This window comes from Aquarana catesbeiana, linkage group LG13, assembly GCF_042186555.1.
Source record: "Aquarana catesbeiana isolate 2022-GZ linkage group LG13, ASM4218655v1, whole genome shotgun sequence".
In the NCBI taxonomy this organism is placed as follows: domain Eukaryota; kingdom Metazoa; phylum Chordata; class Amphibia; order Anura; family Ranidae; genus Aquarana; species Aquarana catesbeiana.
Window position 1 is genome coordinate 21695593 of NC_133336.1, and position 22739 is coordinate 21718331.

A 22739-nucleotide genomic window follows, 5' to 3' on the forward strand; every position below is an offset into this window, starting at 1 on the left:
TTTTTTATTTTTATTTTTTATTTTATTTTTTCTTTTTAGCAAATCACTGTTCACGCATACTTTATCACTCTGTTTTAACCCATTGGGGGGACCTACTTCAATTTATTGTATTTTTCTTTTTTTATTTATTTTACTTCACTTTATGCAGCAGTGTCGTATGCACTGAGGTTACGGCATTGGCTTTTTGTCTTTTTGATGTTTTGGTTTTTTGGTTTGTGGTTACTCTTGCACAATTTGGTGAGATTGCACTATGAACACTTAGTTCAGGTTATGTACCGTAATAGGTTATAGCACCCAATTATATTGAGGGCAGCGCCGTTTTTATTCCCTTACTACTATAAACACGAGAACCTACTCCTGAAGGCTGGGACTCCACTGTCCATTAAATCTTTTTGCTGCTGCGAAACTGAAACCGTTTGTTGACAGTTGTTATCCCATTTACATCTACAGGGCCACCAATAATGGGGTAGCACTGGTCCTCATGTATGGTGCCCAGGCCCCATCAGTTCCATGGGGGGCCTGGACAACTTTTTAGTGCAGGCAGTTCCCCTTCTCCTCCATTCCCTCTCGCAAGCGGTCAGTTGCTGAAGGGGCTCCCGGGGGGATCAATTCCAGTAATTGTGCCAGCCCCCCCACTGCTGCAATCACTCCTCTCCTGTCCAGGATCCCTCTGTGCCCCTCTCCCTCCCACCTGTTGGGGGATCAGTTTCAGGACTGAGAGCGGGGGGATGGGATGGCAGTAAACATGTGTTGTTTACCGGCCACTTCCTGTACTGATCACTTCTGTGGTCATTTATAACTGAAGCATAGTAAACTTCAGTTTGTGAATGAACAGGTAGCCCTCCCTGTACAGAGCGTTTCCTGTTCATTCATTCTTCAGTGCAGCTGAGGCTGCAGAAAAAGGATTTAGGATCTGTGTCCTCAATATCTCTCAAGTGAGATATCAGTGGTTTAGACCCCTGGTATTTCACCAAAGCCCACTCCTTCCCCCTCCCCCCAAAACAGGGCTGTTACTTTTTTTTTTTTTTTTTAAATAAATGAAAAACAATTTAACCACTTCAGCCCCGGAAGATTTGGCTGCTCAATGACCGGGAAATGTTTTGCGATACGGCACTGACGATTGCGTGGTGGTGCAACGCTGCACCCAAACAAAATTGACGTCCTTTTTTCCCCACACATAGAGCTTTCTTTTGGTGGTATTTGATCACCTCTGCGGTTTTTATTTTTTGCGCTAACAAAAGAAGAGCGACAATTTTGAAAAACACAATATTTCGTACTTTTTGCTATAATAAATATCTCCAATTTTTTTTTAAAAATAGCAAATTTTTTCCTCAGTTTAGGCCGATATGTATTCTTCTACATATTTTTGGTAATAAAAATCGCAATAAGTGTATATTGATTGGTTTGCGCAAAAGTTATAGCGTCTACAAAATAGGGGAAAGATTTATAGCATTTTTATTTATTTTTTTACCAGCAATGGTGGTGATCAGCGATTTTTATTGGGACTGCGACATTATGGCGGACGCATCGGACACTTGACACATTTTTGGGACCATTGACAATTATACATTGATCAGTGCTATAAAAATGCACTGATTACTCTGTAAATGTCACTGGCAGGGAAGGGGTTAAATGTGTTCCCTAGTGTGTGTTCTAACTGTGGGGAAAGGGAGTGATTGGAGGTAATGACAGATCGTTGTTCCTAGCTAGTAGGACCTCACGATTTGTCTCTCCTCACAGCACAGGGATTTGTGCGCTTACACACACACGTCCCTGTTCTGGTGCCCGCGATCACGCGTGGCTGGCGGTCATCACGGCCGCACACATCGGTGCCCCTGCAGTACGGCAGCACACCTGCTATCCCACTTAAAGGGACCGACGTACAGCTACGACGGTTCGTGCGATCGTGCCGACCTGCTACCGTATAATGACGGCGGCTGGTCGGTAAGCGGTTGAGGGCTCATTTACACAGGTACTCTGGCCAGGGGAAGGAGTGGTTTGTTCATGCGGTTGGAGTGGTGTTCGGGGCCATACACCTGCACCCACACATCCATACAAGCTGGGGGGGGACCTGTCAGGTAGGCTGTACAAGGCCCCATGATTTCTACCAGCTGCCCTGAACATTCACAACAAAACGAGTTCAAAGTATATTTCTTTATTCTATTAAGAAGTCCAACAAATATGTGGCAAACATGGTCAACACAATTCAGCTCCCAAAATCCTCCTTCATCAGGGTGCTGTGATGTTTTCAAGAAGCTATGTACAGCACCCTTCTGGTCCCTCCCACCAGCCATGATCTGCCTGTATAGCATAGAGCAGTGGTCTCCAAACTGCGGCCCGGGGGCCGGATATGGCCCTGTGCGTGCCTTTTCCGGGCCCTGGTTCACTTCTCCCACCGATACACTATTCTGCCAACTTACATCAACAATAGGACACCATTTCTCCCATTGACACCAACAATGGGGCACTATTCCTCCCAATGATACCAGCGATGGGGCACTCTTCCTCCCAATGATACCAGCGATGGGGCACTCTTCCTCCCAATGATACCAGCGATGGGGCACTCTTCCTCCCAATGATACCAGCGATGGGGCACTCTTCCTCCCAATGATACCAGCGATGGGGCACTCTTCCTCCCAATGATACCAGCGATGGGGCACTCTTCCTCCCAATGATACCAGCGATGGGGCACTCTTCCTCCCAATGATACCAGCGATGGGGCACTATTCAACCCAATGATACCAACGATGGGGCGCTATTCTTCCCAATGATACCAACGATGGGGCGCTATTCTTCCCAACAATTTCCTCCCATTGATAACAAATGTAGTGATGTTTACTCCCACTGATGCCAGGAAAATTTCCACTCCCACTGGCCACATTCCAGCCCTCCTAAAGTCTGAAGGACAATAAACTGGCCCTTTGTTTAGAAAGTTTGGAGACCCCTGGCATAGAGAAGCGCAGAAACCTTGCATCAATTTGTCTAAAATAAGGTATGCAATGTTGATAAAGCGGTAAAGGAGGAACCAGGGAAGGCAAAATATAAGCAGATTAAACTTGATCTTCAAGCTCATCACACAGCGCTGTCAGTGAAATCTGGGTCTGTCAATCATTCACTGCTAACATTCTCATATTAAAGTGGTTGTAAACCCTTACAACACACTTTTTGCTACCCTTGATATCCTGTACGGTTTAGGAGATATCCCCTGTAATTGCATGTGCCGACGTCATCGGCACATGCGCACTGAAGCAAACTAAAGTGAGTGTGCCGTCATCGCGGCTCCGGCCAATCACAGCGCCGGAGCCCACGATACCCGGAAGTAACTCCAGGAGCGATGTTGGCCGCCGGAGCGGTGTACGAAGACTGCTGCAGGGGCTTCGATCTCAGGTAAGTAATGCATAATGAGCTAGTATGCTATGCAATGCTATGCATACTAGCTCATTATGCCTTTGTCTTACAGGTTTTTTTTTTTTTTTTTTTTTCCTAGGGTTTACATCCACTTTTAAGTTTTTTTTTTGCCCATCCTAAAGTATTCATTCATTTTGAATAAAGGGGGGAAGTAATAGATCTCCTGACAGGCTTATTGCTCTCTGGAGCTCCATTAGAGAGATTTGTCTCTTACTTCCTGTGAGAACCATTCCCCAGGCAGGAAGTGAGGGGACAGTGGTTAGCACTTCTGCCTAGCAGCACTAGGGTTGTCGTTTCAAATACCAACCATGGTACTACCTGCATGGAGTTTGCATGTGCTCCCCGTGCCTGCATGGGTTTCCTCCGGGTACTCTGGTTTCCTGCCACACTCAAAAGACATACTGGGAGGTTAATTGGCCCTAGTATGTGTATGTATAATGTGAGTTAGGGGCTGTCATGGACACTGGCTGCAGGAACCTTTTCTGTCCCCATTCACCCTGTAATTTGTTATTTTTCCCCATTTTGTTACATTTTGAAGGACTGTTTTCTTGTACGCACTATATAAGTACCTGTACTAAATAAGAAAAAAAGTTTTGGCTGGAGGATTTAATATGAGGACTATATTTTCAACGTTTTATTTAAATAGTGCTAACTTTCTCTTGCCATAAACCTCTTTAAAGCTGTAAAAGTCACTGATTAACCAGCTATAGAGATTTAATTTATGGTGTATGATGTGTAATCTCTGTAAGATAATAACTTGATTTCTGAGCAGTTTACGGTGCTGGGAAAGAAGGTAGAAAAGGCAATTCTCAGCATGAGTAGCCTGCACACCAACACACAGGAAAAATGTAAAGGCCAAAAGGACTATAGCAAGTGATGGCATGAAAACCTGGACCTTTGGGATTATTACAGAGAAGGTGAGGGGGATCACCGCTCCAGCTGGAAATGTGGATAGAGAACTCTCCTCGGAACTGGAACACCAGGTGCATATAGCAACATGAGGCAAAAAGGAAGTTCTGGACAGCCGCACTCCGGAATCTAGCCTTTATTTGTAAAAAGTAGCCTGCACACCAACACACAGGAAAAATGTAAAGGCCAAAAGCACTATAGCAAGTGATGGGGAGCTGACACGTTTCACACTTAACAGTGCTTAGTCACTATGACTAAGCACTGTTAAGTGTGAAACGCGTCAGTCTTTTGTCTCATTTTTTGCTGTTGCTTGTATCTGTTGAACGTTTTACAAATACAGGCTATATTCCGGAGTGAGGCTGTCCAGAACTTCCTTTTTGCCTCATATTACAGAGAAGGTGTTGTATAGATTTACAGAAAAAGTAAAAACATTTTTTAGGAACTAATAAAATTCTGCACCGACACTCATCATGTCCTGTGGAATTTTTAGGCCCTCCATTTGATTAGACTCACGTGTGGCTGAATGCAGGGTTCATGATACGTCGCTGTTTATACCAGTGCTCGTGGTCTGGATCGGTCAGCAGCCCTTTCCCCAGGAATCTGCAGAGAAAACAAAGAACACCTATGCACCTTAGCATTTGTAATAGCAAACACATACATACCAACTGTCCTGCATTGGCCAGGACAGTCTCATAAACGATGTATGTCAAGGCATGTCCTGGGATCACATCATCGACCTTATTCGAGGTACTATACATGCTTAGTAACCTAAAAGCCATTAAATGGCCCAGATCAGGGCCCCAAGTGGACAACCCCCCCCCCCCCTCCCCCCCCGCATACTTAGAAGCATTGTCTAGGTGGGACCAACCCATAAAGTGGGCCTGATGAGTAGTCACTGCATATTTAGGGGCAGAGTCTGGATGGGACCAACCCATAAAGTGGGGATGATTTAGGCACACCCACCTGTAAAGTGGTCAGACAAAAACACAGACCTTGGGCATTAACAGTGTCCCGGGTTTTGCTACCCTAAGGTTGGTAAATATGCAAACATGACAGCGTCATCAGTTATAGTAGTTGGCGTTTCCTATGTTGTAGTAAGAGCCAACTCTTCAGGATACCAAATGGGTCTTTATACTCCCCATTTCAACCTTACCCATCATAGCCCTCCCCCCCCCCCTAACACCAACTGGAACTAAATGCATATTCGTCCATTCCAATGCAATTTTTTAAGCTACATTCCAAGAAAAAGCACCCACTGGCATAGAATGAACATTAACTGATCTGGATGGTGTTTGGCTTTATTGTATGACCATTTTATGCCTATGCTTCAGCAGACTGTCCATGGGGGAGGGGAGGGGAGGGGGGAGGGGGGAGGGAGGGGAGGGGGGAGGGGAGGGGGGAGGGGGGAGGGGGGAGGGAGGGGAGGGGGGAGGGGAGGGGGGAGGGGGGAGGGAGGGGAGGGGGGAGGGGAGAGGGGAGGGGAGAGGGGAGAGGGGAGGGGGGAGGGGAGAGGGGAGGGGAGAGGGGAGAGGGGAGGGGGGAGGGGAGGGGGGTACAGTAGGTAGTTTCCCCACAGGTAAGTCTCAGCTCCCTCCTCTGTTGACATAAACTTGTACACAAAGCTCCAGCTCTTGTTTTTTTTGTTTTTGTATTTTTTTGCAAACTTCACATGCTGGTGATTGGATAATGCCTGCACATCCAACCACCGTTTAATATCAAATGTCCAGCCATAGGGCGCCTATAGATTACCAATATTATTAAAAAGGAATTCTGCTGTTTTAAGCATCGCTTGCAGTAATCAAGCTACATGGAAACACAGTAGCTTTTACATGTAAAACGTCTTTGAATAGGCCAGTGTTCCTCAACCTTTTGTTTCCCAATTGCAGCACCCTTTCAAAGTACGCAAAATCTTGAGGCAGCCCAGTCTAAAATGTAAATGCTACTTCTCAACAGGAAACCTAAGTCTTGGACGATGCACACAACCGCATTATTGACCTTAACATCAGTAGCTCTCTTTCACATCAGAGACTTCCCTGTACATGGGAGCCCACCATCATATCAGAGTCCCCAAAACACAAAGCCCACTAATCACACAGTCCTTAATCATAAAGCCCAGCAATTACACAGTTGCTCCATCATAGAGTCCCCCAGTCACACAGTCCCCTCTGCACATCAGATCCCTACCCTTTGGCTCCCACAACATGGCAGAGGGGGGGAGGTGGATCATATCTGTAGAAGGTGGGCTTCTGCCTTCTCTTGAATGCTATAGGGGAGGCCTGAATACCACCTGCCCTGATCAGCAGGGGGACAGGCCAGCCACTAACACAATAGCAACAAATTATTCTGTTTATCCCGGCTTTAGAGCGTCATTTGTTGTAATTATGTTGGAGACCGGCCTGCCAGCACCATGGCAACTGATAGGAGTAATCCACGGCAAACTGATTTGGGTCCTCGCAGGACCCTGGGAGAGTCCAAATGGCACCCCAGGGCGCCGCAGTGGTATAGAGAAACAAGAATTGAGCTTTCACCACACATGCACGAGCAAATTGGGAGGAAGATTCAAGTCTCAGGAATGCACAAATTTATCTCCAAGTTGGATACATCTCTGGCTGTCAGTCATTCTCTGGGAGATTCTTGGGAATGTGGATAAGAGGTGCTGAAAACCTGAGGATCCCATATATCAAGGGTAGGCAACCTGGGGCCCTCCAGCTGTTGCAGAACTACATCATGCCTCATGGGAAATGTAGTTTCACAACAGCTGGAGGGCCTCTGGTTGCCTACCCCAGCCGTATACGTTTTCTTTATACTAGTGTTGGCATCCAATAGTACAGCAATATTTTAAAATGTACAGAATCTGAATATTGGGCTGATGGCTTCTTCATACTGAAGGGCTTCCATGATGACTTTGGGTTTTGTTAGAGAGAAGTGAATTTAGAATTGAAGTAGCACACTGTATTATTCAAGTCCAAATACAAGTTTATTCCAATGATAAATTGTTTGCAAAGAGAACAAAGTTTGGGATCTGGACTCCCGTTCCCTTCCTCAGGGCTTGGGAAAAAAGTGGACTAATGAAATTGTGTATGTGGACTCAACAGCCATTTCAGATAACATCCAACTATAGATGATTATTGAATCCACCTACACGGTTTCATTATTTCCAAGGCCTGATGAACAGGTGAAGTTACAGCCTCCAAAACGTGTTGACTTTGCAAACAACTTATCATTGGAATAAATTTGGACTTGAATATTAGGTTGTAGTGCATTGCAAATTTCAACCAAAACTAAGCAGCAGTGTAGAGTGGACAGTATCCAACAAAGAACATTAAACTGCCAGGTCATCTTGAAAATATTCTAATAAAAGATAAGATCATTGGGGAATTTATGAAAATAGAGGAAAATATATTATGTACACTATATGGCCAAACGTTTGTCCATCACACCTATTTGAAGTTGTTGGACAACCCATTCCAAAACCATAGCCATAAATATGGGAGTTGCCTCCATCTTTTGAAGCTATAACATCCTCTTTTCTTCTGGAAAGGCTTTCCACAAGATTTTGAAATATCTTTTGAAATCTGTGCTCATTTGTGAGGAGAGGTACTGATGTATGTGAAGACCGGCCTCGCCCTCAGCATTCCAATTCACCCCAAAGGTTCTCAGGAGGGTGGAGGTCAGGGCTTGTTCAGGACAATTGAGTTCCTCTATACCAAACTGGTCACACCATTTCTTTATGGAGCTGGCTTTGTACACAGGGCCACAGTCATGCTGGAACAGAAAAGGGTCTTCACCAAACTTACTATGAGGATGGAAGAGCACAATTGTCTACAATGTCTTTGTATGATGTAATATTAACAGTACCCTTCACTGGACTCAACTAAACTCCACCATTTGGAGAGGAATCTCCATAGTTTTGTCCATAGTGTTCTATGCACCATTGTGCAATGCTGACTTACCTTTTACCGAAAAGATAAAAGAGACGATTGTAGGTGTTTGGGTCTTTGGGGTAATCCGGTGACATCAGATACTCCTGCACAGAGATTACAGTGAATTATTCCGTAAAAAGGGACTCCAGGTATACATTGATCTTTAAATGCATGGACCAAGAGATATAAAACGTCAAAAAACTACAATGACTTTATTACATATTTTATCAAAAAGAAGACACAAAGTATATACAGATATATATATAAGAAAAGATTCTATACAATAAAGTTCCAGAGTGCATAGCGTTACAGAGAAATCACATTGTAGATGTACATACATGGTGTGAACATCCAACAATGAAAATGCATACAGTGTTTTCTTACGCGTTACGGAGCAAATAACTCCTTCCTCAGGGATATTCTGATTGGCATACGGCCACATTTAGAAACAAATGCATATCAGAATATCCCCGAGGAAGGAGTTTTTTTTCTCCGTAACGCGTAGGAAAACACTGTATGCATTTTCATTGTTGGATGTTCACACCATGTATGTACATCTACAATGTGATTTCTCTGTAACGCTATGCACTCTGGAACTTTATTGTATAGAATCTTTTCTTATCTATATCTGTATATACCTTGTGTATTCTTTTTGATAAAATATGTAATAAAGTCATTGTAGTGTTTATGACATTTTGTATCTCTTAGTCCATGCCTTTAAACTCCCGCCCTTAAGGGGAAATCATATGTTAAGTTCTAGCTTGGGATGTTGGCTGGTATACACAGTAGACATCCATACAACCTCCACCCCGTTTAGGTATATATTGATCAGATGAAGTCTATTACTCTGGACAAAATCACGTCAAGAAGAGAAAATGGGAAGTAGCTAAGCCTGTATATAACTTGGAAGAGAAGTATATGTGGGTGGGAAAACTCACTATAAGCGCACAAAGTGTCACAGTTTAAAGAATAAATGAAGTGTGGCATATATCAAATCAGGACTCTAAACAAAGAAGGGATTCAGAATCCCTCTAGATGTGAAATCAACTGGGCTTTGCTAAACTTGTGCAGAATCTGTCGGTTTGCAACGGTTTGTGTTCTCTTCCTCTAGTAATTACATGAGTGCACTGCAATACAGAAATCCCCCTTAATGGCTCTTGGTAGTGGAGACAGAGGTAGCTGCTATTTACCTTTGACTGCCAATCAGTGCCCTTAGGCTTAAAGTGATTGTAAAGTCTTGTTTTTTTTTTTTTCCTATAAAAACAAACATGTTAAACTTACCTGCTTTCTTGTGGTGGATTTGCACAGAGCAGCCCAGATCCTTTTCTGTGCCCCTGGCCCCTCCCTCCTGTTCAGTGCCCCCACAGCAAGCAGCTTGCTATGGGGGCACCCGAGCTGAGTCACAGCTCCCTGTGTCCATTCAGACACGGAGCCCTGACCCGGCCCCGCCCCCTCTGTCCCCCGATTGGCTAGCTGACTTTGATTGACAGCAGCGTCAGCCAATGTTGCCCCTGCTATATCTCAGCCAATCAGGAGGGAAAATCTCGAACAGTTCAGACACTCGTGGACATCCCTGGACAGCGAGGGACCTCAGGTAAGTGTTGGGGGGGGGGCTGCTGCACGCAGAAGGCTTTTTATCTTAGATAAAAATCTTCTGCTTTAGAACCCTTTAAAGAAGAAGAACTCAAGCTTTTCCTCCCCAAAACCACAGATGCAGTGTGCGTGTAAATGAATCACAACCCCACCGTCGGTTTATGTGCAACTTACCTCCTTTAGCTGTATACAGCAGGTTTCTGTGTCTGATGTCACACCTCCTCCTGGCAGAATTTCTAAGTTCTCTGACCTCCCGTTTCCTTCTTTTCCAGTCCTGATACTACATGTCCCATGATACTTTGAGCCTTCAGGGTGGGCTATGGGATTCTCTTGTACCAGCTGTGGGAGATGATGTGGGTGCGTCCTAGTGTTACTGTGGGTGTTTTTTTGGGCCTTCATGTGGGTGGTGAAAGGTGTAAACGTGTCATACCTCCTCCTGTGTCCTTTCGGTCTTGCAGCATGCCAAAGAATAATGTGAAAATATATTCTAAATATATACTTGCACTAATGGTGCACAAAAAATATGAATAAGTGCATGCTGCTATACACAGAGTGCTAATCACTTGATAAAATGCAAAAATATAAATAGCACTCGCAAACACAATTAGTGGAAAAACAAATGTAAATGTATATAAATAAACATAAAAGTCCAAATAAAGTGAAAGTGTTCCAATCCAAAGTTAAGAAAAAGCAAAATGCTTCAGAGATATTCAGGTGTGCAACAACACCCCCTCATGTGTCCCCACTCACCGGATCCAGACGACCCCCCCCCAGCTTTTCAGTCTAGGGGTCACTTTAGACTTGGTAATAATATCCAGGAATGGCGGATTTGGTGTCAGGTCATCAGATCAAAACTTCTTTGCAAAGTGTACATTACCCAACACAGCAACACAAGATTAGAGTACAATATTGGTGACCTACCTTCATTTCCAATTGCGGGCAATGAGAACCTTCACAAAGAAGTTTTGATCTGATGACCTGACACCAAATCTGCCATTCCTGGATATTATTACCAAGTCTAAAGTGACCCCTAGACTGAAAAGCTGGGGGGGGGGGTCGTCTGGATCCGGTGAGTGGGGACACATGAGGGGGTGTTGTTGCACACCTTAATATCTCTGAAGCATTTTGCGTTTTCTTCACTTTGGATTGGAACACTTTATTTGGACTTTTATGTTTATTATATACATTTGTTTGTGATTGCGAGCGAAATATTTATATTTTGGCCAAAGAATATTGGCTTTCTGCAAGACTGCAGAGGAAGGGCTGTGGGAGGTTATTATGAAGGTGTTTCCTTCATATGTAAATGAATAACTTCAAAGAGAGGGAGGGCGTGATCTGAGTGGTGGGACCCTCTTTGTTCACACTGGTCAGCATATTTAACTGGGCAGGATTGAATACCAATTGTGACCCATTTAATCCTGCCCAGCAGCAGCACAGCTAGCTTTCATAACAGGCTGTGTATGAAGGCGTTTCCTTCTTGAATAATGCTGTGACCTGTGAGGCGGGACATGGGAGGTTTGGACTCCTCCTGTAGGTATGACTGGGTGGGATTGAATGATAAATAGGATGTATTCAATCCCACCCACCAGCAAAGCTGTGAAGGAAGTTACATCATTTGCAGAGTCTGAAAGAGTACAAAGGGGAGCATCACATGATACAAAGCCACAACTAAACCCAGAAAAATCAGGGGATTTACAGACAACAGATCCCCTGATATTCTGGGTTTAGTTGTGGCTTTGTATCATGTGATACAAAGCCACAACTAAACCCAGAATATCAGGGGATCTGCAGACAACAGAGCAACATGAGGTATGATCTACGCTGGGAATGATTATTCCAATATTTACTGTGACCCGAACCTGAGATTACGGCTCTCAATACACAGGGGGAAAAAAAAGGCAAAGTCATTGTGCATTTCCTTGTTGGATGAAGACGGGCAGCTGACTTCTCACCTTCACAGATTCAGGATCCGTAGAGTAGATCATCACGTAGTGCAAAATGTTTATTCGATAAACCGGCCCATATTCCTCTGCCCTACAATAAAAGATAAGGGAAAAATGCATAGCTGAAACGTTCTTCCGTAAATAACCTAAAATTCACCTGTACTAGGGGCTTGTGTTCACTCCAGAACTATTTCTCCCCCCTTACAAGCGGTAAGGACAAAGGATGGGTTAGTGAGGAGCCGAAATGCAAGAAATCACATCTAAAAAATTTAACTCTTGGAGGTGGCCCTGTAGCCTGGAGGGTATGCAGCCTAGGATGAAAATACCACAAGTCGAACGCCCCTTTAAGGTAAATCCGTCCAAGCAGATCTCTTTGCTCAGCAGGGGATCTCTCAGTTGATCCCTGATGAGCAGGCAGATAACAAGTCCGTGTCCACGCCGCTATGCAGCGTGGACACAGACACAGCCCGCTGTCCTCTATGGGGCAGTCGAAGGGAAACAGGCTGCCTGTCCATTTCCATGGAAATGGATGTGGGGGGGAACGGATCCCCATCCATCAGTTTTTAGCGGACTGGATAGGATCGGATGCCGGCGGGTGACAGCAGACACATGTCTGCAAACATCTGCCGCCCCATAGAGAATAATGGGTGGTCCGATCGGGTCCGCCTGAAAAACAGACAGGCGGACCCGATTGATCTTCTGGTGTGAAAGGGGTCTTAGGGGTGTATTTATAGAAAATAAATAAATAGCAGTTATCCACTGAAACTGCATGTAAATTAATTCTGTGCAGAGGAGCAAAATCAAATGTTCTTAGGCTGCAGATCAATGTTATTCATTGAAAAATATAGCGTGAAATGGGGAAAATAGCACATTATGGCCACTAGATGGTGTGGGGTTATATGGAATGAAGTAAGCTCCTCAGTTCCATCTATTAGCCATACCGCAGTGTTATCCTCATTCACATCATTTTGTTTTCCAATGAACATTTATCCTGCTGAGGGTATAGTCTGAGAACATTTTAGCGATCACACAAAATTAATTTACACGCAGTTTTAATAAATGAAAAGCTACATAATTTAATTTTTACTCTAATAGATCCCTTAGAATAAGTCTAGAAAAACATATTTTTAATGACAAGCAGAAGAAAAAGCCAACGCGTGTTGGGGGCTCAAAACACCCCCTTCGTCAGGGCTTATGCGGTCAGCGATGGGGGGAAGAACATTGGAGAGCAACTGCAACAATCATTGCAAGAAGAGAATAGAATAATGGATTCAGGTTGCCAATCTGACAGACTGTCAAGTTTAACCAGCATTATTCTATTCTTCGTTTCTTGCAGTTATTGTCACCCATCACTGCCAGCATAAGCCCTGATGAAGGAATTGTGCGCCCCTGAAACACGCTAGACCCATCATAAAAAAAGTTTTGACTCGCTAAGACTTGTGGTGCTCTCATCCTTGGTATACAGTCCAAGCCAACAGGAATAGAATAGAGGTTGGAAGCAGGTTGATGTGGTGATATTCACCTATGAAGCATCTCTATTACACCCAAAAGCATTTGCCCATTGAGAAAAGTCCTTAGGATGTAGTAGCTACCAATAGGTCTTAAGGGGTCATAAAAAGTCTCCATCACGGGTCAGCTGGTCAGATCAAGGTAGCCTGTTCGATGGGAAGACATCATGGTCCTCCAATGACTCGACCAACTTTATCTTAGTACAGATTTCTTTTAAAGTATTTGTAAATATTCTCTTGTAAAAAAAAAAAAAAAAAAACGATTTGTAAATCCAATGGCTAATATCTCAGATCTTTAACCACCTCCAATTCAGGCCTTTTCTGGCACTTTTTGTTCACATGTAACAATCAGTATTTATTGCTAGAAAATTATTTAGAACCCCCCCAAACATTATATATATTTTTTTAGCCCTAGAGCAGGGGTGTTCAAACTTTTTTCAAAGAGGGCCAGATTTGATGAAGTGAACAGGCGTGAAGGCCGACCATTTTGCCTGACATTCTTTAAACCAAGGGTCTTCAAACTACGGCCCTCCAATTGTTCAAGAACTACAATTCCCATCATGCCTAGCCATGTCTGTGAATGTCAGAGTTTTACAATGCCTCATGAGATGTGTAGTTCCGCAACAGCTAGAGGGCCGTAGTTTGAGGATCCCTGCTTTAAACCATTAAAATTCGGTCCAAGTGTGTTCGTCTGAGCACTAATACACAGCCCAACAAGAATGCTCTTGTCTATGTGGCTGTGTGTGGTGAAGAGATGAGCTCAGGCGTGTTATTTGGATATACCGTATTTATCGGCTTATAACACGCACCTTCACTTTAAAAAGGAAGTTTCAGGAAAAAAATCTTACATTTTAAATAAAGAACTGTGAAGCAAAAGGGTCAGTGCCCAGCAATGCAGCCTAATCAGTGCCCATCTGCAGCCCCACCCTTGACATGAATCCAGAACCCCCGTTGCCATGAATGCAGCACCCCCGTTGCAAGCGCAGGAGATGGGACTTCCTTTTACACAGGCTGCCATGTAAACAGGAAATTCCCTTATATGTACAGCACTCGTCCCTCCCCCTTCCCGTCCCCTCCAAGGCAGCCAGCATATATATATCTTTTGTGGCCCCCCGGCGCTCGGGGATTCGTTGGGGGCCACAAAAAGACAAAATTACCAGGCGGGCCTTCCAAAAAACTGGACTTTGGACATGCCTGCCCTAGAGGATAAAATGGTGGTCATTGCAATTTTTTATGTCACATGGTTTTTGCACAGCAGTTTTTCAAACGCAATTTTTTGGGAAAAAATAAATTTTAGCTACCTGCCGACAACCCTATAAATAAACGACGGCTACAGTGTGGCTGGCAAGTTCTGCCAGGGTGTCATGACGTACTCCCATGGTTGCGCCTGCTGTGGCATGCGGGCGGGGTGCTCTGTGATTTCTGTGTCACTAGGACACAGCTGATCACAGATCGGGGTAAAAAGGGACAATCACAGCAGCCTTTTATCATGTGATCAGCTGTGTCCAATCACAGCTGATCGCAATGTAAATACAAGCCAACTATTGGCATTCCTTCCTTTCCTCAGGCTGACAGCATGAAGAGAGGAGAGCCGATAACCGGCTCTCCTCTCCTCATGCTGTCAGGGCACCTATTAGGAGTGCAGTCCCAACAGTGCCAACCAGTGCTGCCGATCAGTACTGCCAATCAGTGCTCATCAGTCCCCATCAGTGCCTCCTCATCAGCGCCCATCAGTGGAGCCTCATCAGCGCCCATCAGTGCCGCCTCATCAGCGCCCATCAGTGGAGCCTCATCAGTGGAGCCTCATCAGCGCCCATCAGTGGAGCCTCATCAGCGCCCATCAGTGGAGCCTCATCAGCGCCCATCAGTGGAGCCTCATCAGCGCCCATCAGTGGAGCCTCATCAGCGCCCATCAGTGGAGCCTCATCAGCGCCCATTAGTGAAGAAAGATTACCCATTTGCAAAATTGTATAACAAATTATGAAAAACATTTTTTTTCCCAAAATCTTCCATCTTTTTTAGTTTATTTAGCAAACAATAAAAAAAACCCAGTGGTGATTAAATACCAAAAGAAAACTATATTTGTTTGAAAAAAATTGTATAAAATTTCATAGTACAGTGTACAGTGTTGCATGACCGCACAATTGTCATTCAAAGTGTGACAGCGCTGAAAACTGGCCTGGGCAGGATGGGGGTAAAAGTGGTTACTGAATAAAAAAACAAAACAATATATATCCCAATTTTTTTATTTTTACATGGTCTCTTTAAAAAAAAAAAAAAAATTCCGGTCACTTTTATTGCCATGGAAAGGAATGTAAACATCCTTTGCTATAACAATATAGCATTACATGTCCTTTTAATGGGATCTAAAAGACCTCCTCTACCCTTAAAAGTAAAGATCAAAAAAAAAAAAATTGATCTTTTGCTTTAAAAAAATTAATAAAAAATTAGGACAGAAAGTAACGTTATGACATCGCTCCAGTCTTCCTAGGCCATAGGGATGAGCGGAGGCCATCTTTCCTTCGCTTATCTCTGTGTCCAGCCACTTCCAGTGCCGGATCGATTCCTGAAGTTACCAATCGCCCAGGTAAGACCGAGAACCACTGGAAAGCGGCGGGGTGGGATGGGGGGGTAGAACGACCCCACCCGCCGCTCCTATAAGTGATCCACTTTTATCCAAAATAAAAACAAAGGAAAAAGAATGGGACTTTAAATGAGGCCTATTGCTGCAATGCTGTACCCAAACAAAATTTGTGTCTGTTTTTTTCCCACAAATAGAGCTTTCTTTTGGTGGTATTTGATCACCTCTATGGTTTTTATTTGAAAAAAAAAATATATATATATTTTTGACTTTTTGCTATAATAAATATCCCTGAAAATGTTTTAAAAAAACGATTTCTTCATCAGTTTAGGCCGATATATTTCTTCAACATATTTTTGGTGAAATAAAAATCTCAATAAGCGCATATTGATTGGTTTGCGCAGCAAAAGTTATAGCGTCTACAAACTATGGGAAAGATTAATGGCATTTTTACTATTTTTTTTTTTTCGGTGATCTGAGATTTCTAGCAGTATTGAGACGGCGGACAGATCGAACACTTTTGACACTTTTTTTTTTTTTTGGGACCAGTGACATTTATACAGCAATCAGTGCTATAAAAATGCACTGATTATTATGTAAATGTCACTGGCAGGGGAGGGGTTAACAAATCCCAGTGCTGGTGCTCATGCAAGCGATCGCGCATGGCCAGCGGCAATCGCGACCGCCAGCCACGTGCATTGGGGCCCCGGCGTGCCCTCTGGCGGCTCTTAAAAGGAAACCCCATACTGGGTACGGGTTTTTCGTGCAGGGGGTGCCATTCTGCCCCCCGTAAATAGATGTGAGCCGGTCGGGAACCGGTTAAAGTCCCATTCTTTTTTGTTTGTTTTTATACTATATAGCCAGGGATGGAGGCCTTTTATGGTAGACAAGGCGAGTCACACTTCTCTCTTTTAGCCAAAAGACTGGCGCCCAAGGAAAAAAAAAATATTCCGGGGGGGTTATAGCATCTAGCTGCAGCCATAACCCCAGTATTAAATGTCAAAGCAATGATGTATTTTCCCAGTTAGGCGGTCGGCATGTGGATATGAAGAGTTATCATCATATGAAGTAGTAATTATCAGCCTGGAAAATTCCTTTGCCTCTGTGCCAAAGTGGACTTGGCTATGTTTCTTCACTTTGAATTGCACAAGACTATCTACAGTACAAAGACTATGCACAGTACATGGGTGTGTCCAGCTTTAACAGCGAATGACTCTGCACAAAGAAACTGGCATCAGGTGAATGTAAAGCAAACTTTGAGGGGTGAAAAAACGGTCTTGTATAAAAAGTACCAGCAAGGCACATTGCAAAAACAAACAAAAAAAACAAACAAAAAAAACGTAATCAGAGTATACAAGAGTATAAAGAGTGTGTAGCAGGACGTGTTCTTCTGCCTGGCTGCTGCACCCCACCCCCCTTCCCCCGGACTTGCTGGCTATCCTGAACCGCCAAAAGGACAGCACAGGAGTTGCCGGGTATTAAAGCGGTGTCAGAAGTAGTAGGCAGCATGTTAACAGAGCAGGAGGTAGACCCCTTACAGGTCTTTCTACCCTGCCTGTGCAGTTTCTGTTTGAGAGTGCAATAGACATTAGCTCAAGTCTGCACCTGATTAAACACTTCAGCTCTGGAAGGTTTTACCCCCCCTTCATGACCAGGCTATTTTTTTACAATATGCCACTTCAACTGACAATTGCGCGGACGTGCGACACTGTACCCAAATAAACATGATGTCTTTTTTTTCCCCCCCATAAATAGAGCTTTCTTTTGGTGGTATTTGATCACCTCTACGGTTTTTATTTCTTGCGTCATTTACAAAAAAAGTCAGACAATTTTGAAAAAAAAAAAAATAAATAATATTTTTTACTTTCAGCTATAAAACACATCCAATAAAAAAAAACAAAAACAAAAAAAAAACGAAATGTCTTCATCAATTTAGGCCAATATGTATTCTGCTACATATTTTTCGTAAAAATAACAGAAAAAAACAAATAAATGTACATTGATAGTTTTGCGCAAAAGTTGGAGCATCTACAAACTATGGTATATTTTTATTTATTTTTTACTAGTAATGGCAGCGATCAGCGGGACTGCAATATTGTGGCAGACGAATCGGACACCTAATACTTTTTGACACTTTTTGGGGACCAATGACAGTAATACAGTGATCGTTGCTAACAAATATGCACTGTTACTGTACTAATGACACTGGCTGGGAAGGGTTAAATGTGTTCCCTGGGCGTGCTTACTCACTGTGGGGGAGGTGCTTTGACTGGGGGAATGTAAAGATCCGTGTTCCTGCTTGGCAGGAATACAGGATCAGCACTTTCCCCTCTCACAGAATGGCGGTCTGCCTTGTTTACATAGGCAGACCGTCGTTATGCCTTTCTCAAGAACGATCGGCGGGTCCCAGCGAATGCAATGATCAGCTCCCGCTGTGTCCAATCACAGTAGTTATAGTGGCTACAAAATAGGGGATAGATTTGTGGCATTTTTATTATAATTTTTTTTTTTATTAGTAATGGCGGTGATCTGCGATTTTTATTGTGACTGCGACATTATGGCGGACACATCGGACACTTTTGACACTATTTTGGGACCATTGTCATTTATAAAGCGATCAGTGCTATAAAAATCCACCGATTACTGTAATGTAAATGACACTGGCAGGGAAGGGGTTAAACACTATGGGGCGATCAAGGGGTTAAGTGTGTCCTAGGGAGTGATTCTAACTGTGGGGGGGATGGGCTCACTACAACATGACAGGGAGCAGTAGCTCCCCGTCATGTTGCTAGGCAGAACAGGGAAATGCCTTGTTTACATAGGCATCTCCCCGTTCTGCTGCTCCGTGTCACGATCGCAGGTCCCCGATGGACATCAAGTCCTCACGGAGTATGCGGTGGGCGCGCAAGCCCACAATGCCACATCTTAAAGGGAACATACAGGTACGCCCATTTGCGCAGCTGTGCCATTGTGCCGTACATCGTCGTGCGCTGGTCGGCAAGCGGTTAATCAAATTTCTTTTAAAAAATCAGGCCAATATGTATTCCGCTACATATTTTTGGTAAAAAGAATCCCAATAAGCTTATATTGATTTGTGCAAAAGTTATATAAACTATGGTATATACACTGGAATTTAGTAATGGCGGTGATCAGCGACTTAGCAGGACTGCGACATTACGGTGGACAATCGGACACTAACTGACACTTTGAGGGAACCAGTGACACTAATACAGTGACCAGAGCTAAACATATGCACTGTACTAATGACACTGGCTGGGAAGGGGTTAAACACCTAGGGTGATCAAAGGGTTAAATGTGTGCCTAACCAGTGTTTTTGTGTACTGCGTGTGGTGCTTTCACTAAGGGATGTGATGGATTCTGCAGGGAAAGAAAATCCATCACTTCCACCCTGTCAGAACAGAGCTCTGCCTTGTTTACATCAGAGCTCCATCCTGTGTGTCTTCCTGACGATCGGCGGGTGCCAGCGGATATATATATATACACATACACACACATACATATATATACACACACATACATATATATATACACACACACACACACACACACACACACATATATACACATATGTGTATGATTCTGCACAGAACGGCCATCCTGTAGCAGTAAATCTGCTATAGGGTGGTCATTAGTGGATAGAGAGATTCAAAGCAACATTGTTTATAAACATTGATCAGACAGGAATAAGGCCCCTTTCACACACACAGACCGTTTGTTTTTCATCCATCCGTTGACGGATGAAAAACGGACATCAATGCATCTCTGTGGAAAAATGGATGTAAACGGATGATCATCCATTTACATCTACTTCTGTCAACATCTGTTTTTTGAAATAGATCAAAGCCCTATTTTTGTTCCATTAAAAAAATGAAACGGACGAAAAACGGATGTAAACGGTAAGTTTTTGGAATGGTAGTGAATGTAAAAAAACAAAAAGCAAAAACAAAAAACAAACTGATGAGCAGCTGATGAAAAACCGATGGTAAACATCATTCTTTTTTTCTTCGAAAAAACATGACTGAACTGATGAAATGAATGGTCTGCATGTGTGAAAAGGGCCATAGAGAGATACAAAGTAACATTATTTATAAACATTGATCAGAAAGGATATAGAAAGATACAAAGTAACATTCTTTATAAACACTGGTTAAAAAGTAACATTTTTTATAAACATTGATCAGACAGGTGATAGAGAGATACAAAGTATCTGGTTACAAAGTAACATTGTTACTTTTATATCTATTCTATTTCATTCATCTGCAGATAAAGGCGTAGCAAAAAAAAAAAAAAATTGCCTGTGTAGACAAAAAGCAGTAACGCTCAGATTCCACACATACGCTTTAATGGGCAGCCAAGGTTTCTGTGCTGACAGTGAACTCACTGAGCGCTCCCAGCAATGACTGAGCTGTCAAACACTGGCTCCCAATCATGTGACCACTGTGACAGCCAATCACCGTGGTCACATGATCAGGCGAAGTGTTATAGCACAGAGTTGAGTCGTGAATTAGTGAAAGATAAACAGGCCCATAGCAGAAATGTAAGAATTGTTCTGGTCCATAGGGGGATGTAGAGGTGTGAGAGATGAAGTGGTTAACAAAGGATTTTGACCTTTGCCAACTCTTTCCAAAGCGGTTTAAAAAAAAAACAAAACAAAAAAAAAAACTTTTAGCCACACACACACACTTTAATTATCTCAAAGGGTTGGACTGCAATATCCTGTCATGTGATTCTATGCTATGCAACCTATAAACCACAGGGGGCAGTGCTGGAACCAGGGAACACACTAATCTGCTTTACCAAACCATTCATAAGATAAACCATACAACCAAAGAGGTTTAACCTATGTGCCATCCAAACACACACAATAGCTGCCGGCATGAAAACAAGTCACCTGGGGGGGGGGGCGCCTTGGTATATTGTGTCCCCTAAATTTGCCGTTAAATTCTTTATATTGACCAGGTAAGTGGTTTAAGTGATACATAACCTGTAAATACCCCCCACACCCATCTTGTGAGACTCACCATTGTAAGAAAACATCATGCGACACTTTGTGGGTCTCCGTCACGTTAATGCTCGCTGAATGTCCGAAGATGAAACTGGTTGGAGTAGAATGAGAAGAGGGTTATACCATCTGCAAGATGCTACCGGTTTACATAATTCTGTAGGTTTAAATTTTTTTTTTTTCCAATAGTTTTTATTATAGCTTAAAATACAGAACAAAATCAAGTCATTTGCAGACTAACAAAGGAGGGTACAAAGGTTCACATAATACTTTAGGTTACACAGTACAAAGCATTATCAGAACTCATAAGAACACACATATCTGCGTCTCTGGATTCATGCTGCCCTGATCATTAGTACCAATCAGTGCACCATCCAGCCTCAGCAGCTTTCAGAGTTTTACAGGTTGCTGGTAGCACATACAGTGCCTTGAAAAAGTATTCATACCCCTTGACGTTTTTCACATTTTGTCATGTTACAACCAAAAATGTAAATGTATTTTATTGGGATTTTATGTGATAGACCAACACAAAGTGGCACATAATTGTGAAGTGGAAGGAAAATGATAAATGGTTTTCAACATTTTTTAAAAATAAATATGTGAGAAGTGTGGTGTACATTTGTATGGCGCCCCCCCCCCGGAGTCAATATTTTGTAGAACCGCCTTTCACTGCAATTACAGCTGCAAGTCTTTTTGGGGATGTCTCTACCAGCTTTGCACATCTAGAGAGGGACATTTCTGCCCATTCTTCTTCGCAAAATAGCTCAAGTTCTGTCAGATTGGATGGAGAGCGTCTGTGAACAGCAATTTTCAAGTCTTGCCGCAGATTCTCAATTGGATTTAGGTCTGGACTGTGACTGGGCCATTCTAACACATGAATATGCTCGATCTAAACCATTCCATTGTAGCTCTGGCAATGGGCGTCTGCAGGAGGGGGCAAGGGGGGGTCAAGTCCCCCCCGGAATCAGCAAGGTGTCCACACACTAGGGAGGAAAGTGTAGGAAAATAAAGTCAAACATGATAAGGCTACATGCATAATGGACATTAAAATAATGTTATAAAAATGCCAGTAGCTTTGAAGTGAGTCTTTCAACGTTTAACGTTTTTGCAATAGCGTTTATTTGCATTTTTGGGGGGGGGGGGGGTTTTGAAAATTTTTCTTTTTTTTTTCAGTGGATCAAAAACATTAAAAAACACTTGTGAGCCACGTTTTTGAGCGTTTATCAACGTTTATTAGCATTTATGAGCGTTTGGCATTTTTTGTGGTCAGGAAAATGACTTCTGAATGCGATTTTATGGAGCTTAGAAAACAGCCCATAAACTCCACTGCTGATAAACATCCAAAAATGTCCATGTGTGCATGGACACATAGAGGAGAGTTTATGGGTTGTTAAATAAAAAAAAAAAAATAACGCCCAAACTCCCAAAAACGGCAGTTTATGAGCTTCAGTGTGCAGGGAGCCTAATGCCCCGTACACACGGTCGGATTTTCCGATGGAAAATGTCCGATCGGAGCGTGTTGTCGGAAATTCCGACCGTGTGTGGGCTCCATCGGACATTTTCCATCGGATTTTCTGACACACAAAGTTGGAGAGCAGGAGATAAAATTTTCCGACAACAAAATCCGTTGTCGGAAATTCTGATTGTGTGTACACAAATCCGACGGACAAAGTGCCACGCATGCTCAGAATAATTAAAGAGATGAAAGCTATTGGCCACTGCCCCGTTTATAGTCCCGACGTACGTGTTTTATGTCACCGCGTTCAGAACGATCGGATTTTCCGACAACTTTGTGTGACCCGTGTGTATGCAAGACAAGTTTGAGCCAACATCCATCGGAAAAAATCCTAG

The 22739-nt window shown here is 43.2% G+C and overlaps 1 protein-coding gene across 1 annotated transcript in view; it reads right to left on the minus strand.

Moving 5' to 3' along the window:
* The window catches only part of LOC141116736 (cholesterol 24-hydroxylase-like), a 74795-nt gene that overhangs the window by 46893 nt on the left and 5163 nt on the right, over positions 1-22739 (minus strand). Inside the window, exons 2-5 of the mRNA XM_073609130.1 lie at positions 20908-20982; positions 11786-11867; positions 8271-8344; positions 4831-4917 (exon numbers count right to left, since the gene is read on the minus strand). Of these exons, the coding sequence (XP_073465231.1) occupies positions 4831-4917; positions 8271-8344; positions 11786-11867; positions 20908-20982 (318 nt within the window). The remainder of the gene's footprint in view (positions 1-4830; positions 4918-8270; positions 8345-11785; positions 11868-20907; positions 20983-22739) is intronic.